Genomic DNA, 12,340 nt, shown 5'->3' on the forward strand with positions numbered 1-12,340 from the left:
ACGAATTACAGACCAGTGACCGACAGTATAAGTCCGACGCCTTTGATATCGTAAATGACGACCACGACGACCCCTTCAACATAGGGATGCGAGTCGCTCCTTCGTCCCGCACTTACCGCATGATTGATCTATGTCTAGACGGCTTCATTGAACTTCTATATGTAATTATCATAATTCTTTGCTCTGTGACTATGTTCAGCCATTGTAAAGGGTAGATCTATGAACTAAAAAAACCGGCCAAGTGCGAGTCAGGCTCGCGCAATGAGGGTTCCGTACTACAGTCGTATTTTTTCGACATTTTGCACGATAATTCAAAAATTATGATGCATAAAAATAAATAAAAATCTGTTTTAGAATGTACAGGTGAAGACCTTTTATATGATACCCCACTTGATATGTTATCTCACTTCGAAAGTTGAAAATACTAATTATTAGTTCATGACCACAATTTAATTTTTTTTTGTGTGATCTAACCCTAAATTCACGGTTTTCAGATTTTTCCCCAAATGTCAGCTATAAGATCTACCTACCTGCCAAATTTCATGATTCTAGGTCAACGGGAAGTACCCTATAGGTTTCTTGACAGACAGACAGACAACAAAGTGATCCTATAAGGGTTACGTTTTTCCTTTTGAGGTACGGAACCCCAAAAAGAATTAACTTTGTCTACAGAACTGGAAGGCACTCTAGAAGGTCTAAGCCTAGACGAAAGTGGTGACGAGGAGCGTGGAGTGGAAGTTGGAAAGGCCGTCACCTTCAGCGTGGACGCGGCCGGCGCTGGCGAGGGCACCCTTGAACTGGTGGTGTCTACACCGACAACTACAGTTAAAGCTGAGGTAAATTATGTACATTTCATTACATGTTAACTGCTATAAAATGTAAAAATATGGTATAAAAGATTGCTTTTACTTAGTACTAGATGAGGCCTGCGACTTCGTTCGCGTGGATTTAGGTTTTGACAATCTCATGGGAACTCAATTTTCGGGGATAAAACGTAGACTATGTCCGGGATGCAAGCTATCTCTGTCCCAAATTTTGTCAAAATCGGTTTACGGCTGGGCTGTGAAAAACTAGCAAACAGACACACACTTTCGCATTTATGATGTAAGTTCATGGAAGTACCTATAGATTACTTTCAATTATTGTGGATGGGTCACATCCATCACAATAAGGAAGTATAGATAAATAAGTAATAGGTTGGACTCAATTTGGTTGGACTTTAAATATCACATTAAATTTTATCTAATAAAAACGTCTATAGAAAAAAAACTGTCTAAATATTTGCCAAAGCTACCAAAAGTCTAATACGAAATAATCTTTAAATGATGAATTTTGCGCAATTCAAAAACTTCCTATACAAAACTCTCAAAGCATCAAAATAGTTTCTCAAAGTTTACTAGGCGGTTGAAAAATTAGCCCTTAAACATGTTAGTTTTCGTGGTGAATTCATTACTTATCAAGTTGGGCTCACTTGGTCACGTGACCCGAGAAATATACGTACGGCGCTCCCCTTTGATTATTATGTGAGAGAGAAAGAGAAGAAAGAGTTAACGTGATGAAAAGAGAGGCGTTTATTACATTTTAAGCCGCAGCGCTTGAATTGGTCTTTATTGTGCCGAACAAGAGTCGCTATTTATTTGAACTTCTTTGCGGAATGTGGAGTAATCATCTGTAATCACGATAACCCGGGGCGGACGAGCGTGGGTGACGTGCGGATGTGCGGGGCGTCCCCCCGCCTATGAGGCCCCGATTGCCATCTCGACCTCTTGCGGACTATACTATGAGTATTTGGTTCTATAAACTTTATTTCGTATTCCCTTAGGTAGTGGCTGTGGCCCGCGGTCTCTACGACGTAACCTTCGTGCCGGTGTCGCGCGAGCCACATCGCGTGTCCGTCACTTTCAATGAGCAGCCAGTACCCGGCAGCCCCTTTGTCTGTCGAGTTAGCGAACCGCACACTTACGTACAAATTGGTAAGATAATAAAGCAATTTTAGCTGAACCTAACATAATTTACTTGCTTATTTTCTTTTTTATCAGGTTAACTACTTCTTCGTATATTGTCTTTCAGAGTCAGTCGTAAAATTGGTAACTGATTTTTCGGCTACTTTTAATTTTCGATTCGATTGAATCGAAATCTTACAAACACTCGAGCTTTGGAAGACAACAGATACAATTGATTGTATCTGATGAGGGAGTTGATTGGAACTCTCTGAACCCCCTCTTCTTTATCTTTAAGAACGATTTGAGCACCTTTATGATACCCACTCTTTTCTCTTCGTCCCCAATATAATTATGGTAAATCTTTTACTGTCACTGCTGTACTGCTACCGAACTCGCTCCCCTTGGATAACAAACAGTCTAAATCACTTTTTTTTGCTTATTTGTTTTTTTTTATTCCTCTTACCTGTCGTCTATTACTCTCTTGTTTACTTTTATACATTTACATTATATACCTACATAATATAGTATTTGTGTTTTTTTTATTTAATTAGTAGGTACTAATTGAAACCCCTTCCCCTTTCTTTAATTTTTATTATATCCTCTACCCTAAGGTTGCCTGTATGAGATCGCTATTTTAGCGATAAGGCCGCCTGTACAAACATCTTTATTGTATACTAGATGATGCCCGCGACTTCGTTTGCGTGGATTTCGGTTCTTTAAAATCCCGTGTGAACTCTTTGATTTTGCGGGATACAAAGTAGCCAATGTCCGTCCCCGGGATGTAAACTAACTTTGTACCAACTTTCATCAAAATCGGTTAAGCTGCTGAGTCGTGATAAGCTAGCAGACAGACACACTTTCGCATCTATAATATTAGTATGGATTTCATTATGCAAATTTGGTGAACAATTAAGAATATATTACTTTTACTTTACTTTCTATTTCTAAACAACGAATTGAACGAAACTACCTAAATGATGTTACAAAAAAATAGTAGAGTGAGGGATCGACTTCAGCCGTCACTTTCTTAACTTTTACCATAGGAGGTGTAGCGGCAATTGAAGTGGATGAAAGTCTATCGGACGTGGAAGTGATATCGCCCACCGGCAGTCGTATATCTGAAGCCAACCTTGAGGACACTGGGCTCCTAACATTCCCCGCCAACCGAGTAGGAAGGTACCTTGTGAGGAGTCCTAGAGGACCGATAGCTGAAGTCGAAGCGCTCGATGCTGCGGCGGTCAAAGTACTGTCTATCGGGGACGCGGTGGCTCACAGACCTGCGATACTCACTGGTAAGTACGTTTTCTTCTTCTTCTTCTTTATAGTCGTAAAGACTTCGTCTGCTTGGATTTAGGTTTAGAAATCCAGTAGAAACTCTTTAATTTTCTAGGACAAAAAGAAGCTTTTGTCTATCCCCGGGTGCAAGCTATCGTTGTACCAAATTTCGTCAAATGGATGGGCCGTAAAAAGCTAGCAGACAGACAGACACACTTTCGCATTTATAATATTAGCAAATCAAATCAAATTTATTTTGCAATATCTTTCTCTATATATAAAAATGAATCGCTGAATGTGTTGCTGATCGCAAATCTCGAGAACAGCTGAACCGATTTCGCTAATTTTTTTTATAATATTCCTTGAAGTGCGAGGATGGTTCTTACGGAGGGAAAAATTTAAAAACTTTGAATTGACAGTTAGGGGGTACGAAGTTCGCCGGGGCAGCTAGTATTGTATAAATATGATTATCAAATATCCAAACATACTAAGACAACCCAAAATCATCTTGACCACGACACACGCTAGTGTGTTCATCCAAGTTCGAGAACGATGACGCAATGACAGTGTGTATATTATAGCTACCGCCACTACATAATAAATTTTTGACCTGTATCTAAACTGTTAGAATCGTTATAAATACTATCTGTCCCGGCTTACTCACGTGTGTAGTCGACGTTAGCCCGACTAGTTTCGAACCCATCCGGGGTCCTTTTTCAAGGGAGTCCGTCCGCGCACGCGCCGTCGGGCTAACGTCAACTACACACGTGAGTAAGCCGGGACAGATAGTATTTATAATGGAAATCACTCACGTTAGAATCGTTTTACCTTTTAAAATGTGAATCACTAGAGCAATCAAATATAACGCGACTGTTTTCCTACAGTGAGTACGGCAGGGGCGGGTGCGGGTAGACTATCAGCTCGAGTGTGGTGCGGAGGATCAGCCGTGGCACATTCAGTGCGGAGACGAGGCGGAGCTAGGATGGAGCTAGTGTGGCATCCCTCGCGAGCAGCCACGCATCGACTGGCATTGTTGTGGAGTGGCGTTCCAATTTCAAAAGAGCCGTTACTTGTTGATGTTCTACCCGCGCATCATGGTCAAGAGGTTAGTTTTTGAATTAGATAAAGACAATATAACATTCCAGTATAGGTCAAGTTCGTACATTCCTATTTTATAAATGACGATGCTAAAAATGAAATTAGTGCGATTGTATGTGGCATGCGTGCAAATAAATGCGACACAGACTGCATAGACACTGGCGCGGTGCCTACGCATGTTTTGGGAAAACGACACCTACGAACATGCATTTAAAAATGATTTTTTTACGCTTGTATGTGGCATGCGAGCGCATAGCGATACAAACTCTATAGATATTGGTGCAGAATCTACGCATCTTTAGGGAAAACGACACGTGTTTTGAAGCATGCTCATGCTTTAAAACAGGGCGTTCGTTATTAGTCTAGAAGTCGTTAGAATTGGACGTATTTTCTGAAAAACGTTCCAACCCTCCTTAGAAATATTCTAATTATATTGTAATATTATCCTGAGTGTTAATTCGCGCTTATTTTATTAAATCCTATTACTTCTATTACTTACTAGTACTTTCTGTTTGAAACCAGCTCTTTGTTTTCAGGTAGCGGCATCAGGTCTAGGTCTCTACCAGGCCCAAGTGGGCAAAGTGGCGTCGTTCAGTATCGACACATTAGGTCGCCCAGCCAGGGAGTTCGACGTGGTAGTCTCAGGCCCCGGGTCAAGAGCTTTACCTGTCAGATGTTACCAGACCAAATCGGGACTATTACAAGCCGAATTTGCCATCAATGAAGTTGGACAAAGCACCATAGGTAAAATAGATTTGCCCTAGCTTACGAAAGGGGGAGAATGATCAACTTTCATCTATTTTTAAGTAACTTAAGCTTAAACTGTTTATTTTGAAATTATGAAAAAATTATGACACACGAGTGATCCTATAAGGGTTCCATTTTTATATTCAGACGTACGGAACACTAAGACACTCGACACCCTAATGTGTCAATTTGATTTTACTCAAAAGCAAAACACGTAGCTTTAGAACCCTATATAATGTAGGTAGGTTTTATTGCTTATCTGTTACGTATTTAATTGGTCGGTCCTATGATACATCTTTTTTATACTTTTACAGAAGTACTACATCTCTCAAAACCCGTCACTGGAAGTCCATTTACGTGCGAATCCTTTGACCCGCATAAAGTCATTCTATCGGGCCTTCCAACTGGGAATATTATCGCGCAGACGCCTATCAATTTTACAGGTAATTTAAATATTCATTGAAGTACTGATTTGTACCGACCTTATAAGTTCTTCTTCCTTCAGTCGCAGCTAATATAGTGTAGCACCAATAGATTTAACATTGTACGATTTTGAGTTGAAACCGATTATATAGGTTAACCGAGGTTTAAGTCTGTTTGCCCGACTGAAGGTCGATTTCTGGCTGAAGACAAATACATTAATCAATCTGTTATCGCCACAACCTTCGGTTGAAGACGAATAACAACAATAAGCCGAGACGAAGAAAAAACGCAAGTAAGTATCTCGATCCGGCTCACGAGGTTTTTGACATGTGCCATGTGGAGTCCACTGAAACCATCCCAATTGTCATGATGTGTATCTGCGAATATTTTGTACGCTGTGCTATGCATATTGCTCATGTCCGATATTAAACTGGACGTAACAAATATATAGTGTTAATATCATTGGTACTAATGCGGTTTGGTTTATTACAGTCGACACAAAGGACGCAGGTCTCGGGGAATTAGAAGTGGTCTGCGAAGCGATGGGGGACAGAAGAGTGCGGTTACCTATCGATATACGGGAAGACGGACACACTCACAAAGTTCGGCTACGACCTTCTGTACCGGCGCATTACCGTATTTATATTACATACGGGGGTAAGTTTGAATTAAATATTTAAATACATACTTCCATATTAACTTAAATGTGAAATTGTCTGTCTGATTGCTAGCTTTTCACAGGCCTTTAACGGGTTTTGACGAAATTTGGTACAGAGTTAGCTTGCATCTCGGGGATGGACAGGTTACCTTTTGTTTAGAGACCAAAGATGGCCTATCCCTGCGAACACACATATTCTGCTCATGGAATGGGCACAGGCTACCTTTTGTTTAGCGACCAAACATCCTTGAGAACACAATACATTCTAAGTACTCATAGCTTAGGTTGTGTTGCCTAGCAAGAAAACTAAAAAAAATCCTTTTCAAAATTTAGCTTAACTTTTGCGGAAAAGGGTACCTAAACTTAAAAGTGAAGCCAGTTGTGTATGTCATCAATATTTATTAAAATAAACTGACAGAATGATTTTCTGACAATTTGTAATCTGATGACCGATGTTTCGATGGAAACTTTAAAGTGTCAAACTCTTTTCTCGATTTTCTCGATCGCCGTACTTTAAACAAGGTATTCAGCAACAATACACAAAATGATGGGATATTTATGACGTTAAAATCTGTTTTTTTGTTCATATTTTTTTAGTAGACCTTTCTTATAAAAAAATGGTTGATGTATTGAAAATGCTTTTTGAATTCGTAGGTGCGCCGGTAGTCGGGAGTCCAGTATCGCTCGGCGTCCTAAGCGGCAAAGCAAGTAACGCTGCGAAATGCTCTGGCACAGGACTCGCGCATGCACACGTGGGCAAAGAAGCCGCTTTCACAATAAACTGTGTCGAAGATACTGCACCCACTGTTCAGGTAGGGCGGCATTTTATGTTTCATTTTAGTCTATATATAGTCTATATAGCGGCATGTCTATGGAGTTTTAGCACATAATAAGTATACAGAGTGCTTTCCGGCGCTTCGATTTTTTTCTAACAGACAATTTCCTGATAATATGCCGGTCTTGATTGGGAAAATTCATACTCTACTAATCTGTAATTACAGTGCGACTAGGCTCTCTTGGCACTTGAATGACTGACAGGAGAGATCTGTTGGAGAACAAAGGCTTAGAACATTCAAACAAAACCAAGGGGGCCACTTGACGGCAACGTTAGTTCCGATTTTCGCCACACGCTAAGACAGCCTTGTCGCACTGTAGATATTATATTTTAATGGCGGGTTTTTTTATTATTGTGAGATAGGCTTACGCTTGACGACAATCCGAGGACTACAAAAAGATGAGGTTGGAGCGCGCTTGCCTAAAAGATGCCTAGAAGAAGGTATTGAAGTAAATACTTGGCAGAAAACCCGGCCGTCGGAAATGTATGCTGAAATTTAAGGAATAAGCATTGTTTTAGGTGGAAAAACTGACAGATCTCATGGAAGATAACACAGATTCAGGTCTGCTGGAGTGTCGAGTGGTAGCGGGCGCGGCGCGGGAGTGGCTGTGTGCGTACATCCCGCTAGTGGTGGGCCTGTACGAAGTGCGGATATTCACGTCCTCTGGACCACTGCCTGGCAGCCCGTTCTCTGTTAAAGTGAGTATAACCACAGAATATTTTAATCACCTTCCAGGTTTTCCGCAAAGACGTTTAAATAAATCGCAACTGTTGTTACGACGCAGTAAATAAAGTACAATTCAGCTCGCACAGCGCAGCGGCCCAAATAAACGCCTCTCTTTCTAGCGAGTAACTCTTATTTCTCTCCATCTCTCTTCCTCTCCTCCCTCTCTCCCTTCCTCTCTCTTCCTCTCCTCCCTCTATCTTAATTCTTTGTACTTACCCGCCTATAAAAACTATTTACCTTTAATCATTTGTTTTAGGTAATTGACACATCAGCCATATTACCAGTAGGTGGGTGGGGAACGGATAACTCTGGTAGAGTTCGAGCGCCTTCCAAGATTGTATTAGATACAAGTAATGCTGGTCCTGGAACTCTGGAGTGCTTATTAGCGGGAAGGCATCAACGTGAGTACCATTATATTGAGCATAGTCGCTAGCTACAATTGTATTAAATCAATAATATAGCTAAATGGGTGGACATAGGTTTGAGTAGTTTTGGAAAATGATTGAGGGCAGGACCATTTTACTTCACAAATATACTTATAAAGTCCTAGATGATGCCCGCGACTGCGTCCGCTTGGATTTAGGTTTTCCAAAAGTCCCGTGAGAAATTTTTGATTTTCCGGAGTAAAAATTAGCCGTCATGTCCGTCCCCGAGATGTAAAAGCGAACTCTGTACCAAATTTCATCAAAATCACTTTGGCTGTGAAAAGCTAGCAGACAGCCAAATAAACAGAAAGACAGACAGACACTTACTTATGCATTTATGATATTAGTATGGATTAAAAAATGTCATAAAACTCGATCTTATTTGTCGTATCTTTTATACAGGAGTAGAAACAGTAGCAGGCCGAGCGGTAGTTACCCTAACAGCGGTTGAAGGTGTCAGTGGGGAACAAGAGTTAGAACTTACCTACAACGGCGCTCTAGTGGCTGGTGCGCCTAGAAAGGCGTTAGTTGCGTCAGGGAATACCGCGGATAGAGTGACTTTAGCTGGACGCGGATTGGCGCACGCGGCGCCGCATACACCCGCTGTGTTTACTATTGGTGAGTTACGATGAATACTAATTAATATTTTATAGTAACAACTATACGGGAAATCCTGGGATTTGCCGGTAAAACCTAAGATTTACCCAGTCTTAATAGTAAAGCTCTGAACTATTCTGTGCTAATGGTTAATTTCAGACTATTACCTACTAGCATTCACTCGGTAAATCCTAGGTTTTACTTCAGAGACATACAATAGTTTGAATTTTTGATTCGGCGTTTAATAATACTTTTACTGAATTATTTTATAAATGGGCCAGAAGACTCGCTCCACTATTCCTTCACTCGGCATCACCTACTCTAAAGTACGATATACCGTATTTTTCAAATGACAGTTGACACATAGAGTCCTTATATGGCGAGTCCTTTGTCAAATTGTACGCGTAATAACTGTCGTTTTGTATGGCACATCTTTTTCAGCGGACTTTTATATTATGTCCATTTTAGGGGCTCTATTGCTCTAACCGAGTTATAGAGCTCTATTAACCGTGTAACCTCTAATCGCCACTTTAACCCTGGTGTTTGTATCAGATGGTAGTGCAGCGGGGCCGGGAGCTCCCGAGGCGTCGCTGACATCGCCTGAAGGGGAGTCGGTATCCGTGGCGTTGGCAGCCGCGGGGCCGGGCCTGTGGCGCGCTACGTACACGCCGAGGCGGCCTGGCGATCACCAGCTTAGAGTCACGTGGGCAGGAAGACTTGTTAAAGGTAGGTTGAATTGTAAAACAGACACAAGTGGGTGTAATCAATGATATTAGGTAGGCATATGTAAAAAGATATTGATACGTTACATTCGCATCGAAAGTGAAGGCTTCAAACCAAAAATGTATGGGACGTGTCGGATTTCCTGTACAGTTTAGTTGTTATAGTTATTAATATAGTTTAGATAGGGTTAGGGTATAGCTAGATATATTTCATAAGATGTTATATAGTCCGCTACAGGTTGAGGTGGTAATTAGGGTATGAGGCAGGGGACGCCCCGCATGGGGCCTGTGCGGGTGTGCGGGGCGTTCCCTCCCTAATTGCCATTTCAACCTGTCGCGTAGTATAGTTACTTGAGAAGAAGTTAGTTAATAGCCACTTAGGTTATATTAGTAGAATGTTAATTTCATCGTCAGCGATTTTGCGACTACATCAACGCTACATCGCGGTTTGTCAATTTTCTGCCTTCGATCGCTGTATTCACGCGTTTTAGCTATAAAAAATAGCTAAAACTCGTGATTTAAAAATGCGGATGCGGCTTGCAAAAAGTGATCCAGGCTACTTTCTTTCGCTGGAAATATAAAAAACTGATATTGTTTGTGAACAAAGTTGGTAGTGAAAATTATTGTCCTCAGGTTGTCCACTAACAGTGAAAGTAATGGCCGGTTCAGAAAGCGGCGATGCTTCCCGCGTAGTTTGCTCTGGGGCTGGTTTGGCTGGAGGTGTAGTTGGCAGAGAGATACGCTCGTGGATAGATACGAGACGAGCTGGCCCTGGGGAGTTGACTGCACACTGTACTGGACCTAATAAGGTAAACCCATAAAATCGTCCTTAAATTGCCCAGTGGCAGTGTGGTTTGCTCCAGGGCCTATTTGGCTGGAGGTGTAGTTGGCATAAAAATCCTGAATAGATAGATCCTACGACACGATCTCGTCCTGGGCAGTTGATTCATATAATTGTATTTAGATTGTCCATTGGTAGTGAAAGTGATCTGGTTTAGAATGCGACGATGATTCCCGCGTGGTTTGTTTTGGGGCCGGTTTTGCCATAGACATGGACGCGTTGGCAGGAAAATACGCTCGTGGATAGATAGGTCATACGAGACGATCTCGTCCTGCTATCAAATTTTCCTTAGATTGTCCACTGGCAGTGAAAGTGATCTAGTTCAGAAAGCGTCGATGCTTCCGACGTGGTTTGTTCCGGGGCTCGTTTGGCGGGAGTCGTAATTGACAGGGAAATACATAGTACGCTCTTAGATAGACACGAGAAGAGCTACTATAGTCTAATTTACTAGACTTTTTATGAATACAGATGTTTGGCTAGAAAATATTACATATAATTTTTTATTATTTACTGACGACCGCCACTGACTACTAATTTTTAAAATTACTACGGGAAAAAAAGCAGCCTTATATATTCCTTGTCTACGTTATAAAACTAATTCTGCGCAAAATTTCCAGCTTTTTAGCTCCAAGGGCTTTAGCTTTGAGCGCTGATGAGTCAGGACTTTTTATATATTTAGTTGAATTCCAGGTGGCATACTGCGAGCTGTACGAGCACGGCGATGGCACTTTCACGCTCAACGTGAAGCCCGCAGAGGCTGGCCGACATGTGCTGAGCGTGCAGTTCGCGGGAGAACATGTTCCCGGCTCGCCGTTTGTTCTCAAGGTCGCGGGTGCACCCGATCCTTCGAAAGTAAGACTTTCTTGCAAATAAAACATCATTTCTCTCTTTATCTACTTTTTGATAGAATGCTACATTCCTTGTATGTCGAGCAGTGTAGTATTTTTCTTAAAAGCTATTGCCAGACTTCGTCCACGTGTTTTTTAAGGGTGTTTAGTTAGGACATCCTTGGTACGGTGAGCACTATGGCCTTGTAAGGGGGAAATATGGTTTCTAATAATAATTTCTAAATTTTCTCTGGTTTGACCTGGTGAGAGGCTTTGGCAGTGGCTAGTTACCACCCTACCGGCAGAGCCGCGCCACCAATACGATGCCGCGTAGAAACTAATCAGGAGTACGGGTTTAATGAAACTGTCTTACCCCTTCCAAGTTAGTCCGCTTTCCTGTTAGACTGCATCATCACTTACCACCAGGCGAGACTCGAGTACGGGGCTAACTTGTCTAGTTTTTAAATTGTTCCTATATTTTAAAAAATCCTGTAATTGAATTAAATTACTGAAAGGTCGGCAACGCATTTGTGGTTCCTCTGGTACAAGCAAATGTTCTTCGGCGGCGGTAACCACTTAACATCAGGTGACCTGTCTGGCGCTTGTTCGCCATTTTTTTTTTAATTGTTCCAAGAAAATAAATTCAAATTCAATTTAATTCAAATTTCTTTATTGCGAATAAGGGTAAACAGTGCAGATATTACAAAACAAAAAGGTACAGCCAAATTCTGCCTATTAGCATGCAATATATTATGATATACCTAACAACGTGTACATAGTTTTGATAAAATTTGTCACATTAAATAGTCATATTAATAAATTGAGAATTGAAATCCTAGCTCCAATCCTCCACCTCCCATGGCCCCACCAACCTCTATTATATCGGACCAATCGCGGGTTTACCTAACCCCCGCTACTTGATCCAGGGGCGCCTTCTTGACTCCCTACAAATTATTTATCTATGTCCCAGGTCCGAGTGTACGGTCCAGGCGTGGAGCCAGGGGTGCTAGCGACGTTCCAGTCCCGCTTCCTGTGCGACACGCGCGGCGCGGGCGCGGGCCAGCTCACAGTGCGCGTGCGCGGGCCCAAGGGAGCGTTCAGGGTCGAAATGCAACGCGAGAACCAGAAGGACCGCACTATACTTTGCAAGGTATACTGCATGATTATTATTATTTTAAAGTCATTTCAACTATACTTATAATAAAACTGTAACTGGATGATT

The 12,340-nt window shown here is 41.6% G+C and overlaps 1 protein-coding gene across 1 annotated transcript in view; it reads left to right on the forward strand.

The window, feature by feature from the left end:
• jbug (filamin-type immunoglobulin domains fbug) overlaps positions 1-12,340 on the forward strand; it is a 66,965-nt gene that overhangs the window by 51,058 nt on the left and 3,567 nt on the right. The window contains exons 28-42 of the mRNA XM_069498339.1: positions 673-836; positions 1,823-1,973; positions 2,987-3,235; positions 4,103-4,323; positions 4,853-5,060; positions 5,378-5,506; positions 5,979-6,143; positions 6,799-6,956; positions 7,499-7,678; positions 7,963-8,107; positions 8,534-8,749; positions 9,281-9,454; positions 10,084-10,259; positions 10,982-11,143; positions 12,089-12,268. Coding sequence (XP_069354440.1) covers positions 673-836; positions 1,823-1,973; positions 2,987-3,235; positions 4,103-4,323; positions 4,853-5,060; positions 5,378-5,506; positions 5,979-6,143; positions 6,799-6,956; positions 7,499-7,678; positions 7,963-8,107; positions 8,534-8,749; positions 9,281-9,454; positions 10,084-10,259; positions 10,982-11,143; positions 12,089-12,268 — 2,678 coding nt within the window. The remainder of the gene's footprint in view (positions 1-672; positions 837-1,822; positions 1,974-2,986; positions 3,236-4,102; positions 4,324-4,852; positions 5,061-5,377; positions 5,507-5,978; positions 6,144-6,798; positions 6,957-7,498; positions 7,679-7,962; positions 8,108-8,533; positions 8,750-9,280; positions 9,455-10,083; positions 10,260-10,981; positions 11,144-12,088; positions 12,269-12,340) is intronic.

The sequence above is a fragment of the Maniola hyperantus genome, chromosome 4 (genome assembly GCF_902806685.2).
Source record: "Maniola hyperantus chromosome 4, iAphHyp1.2, whole genome shotgun sequence".
NCBI lineage: Eukaryota > Metazoa > Arthropoda > Insecta > Lepidoptera > Nymphalidae > Maniola > Maniola hyperantus.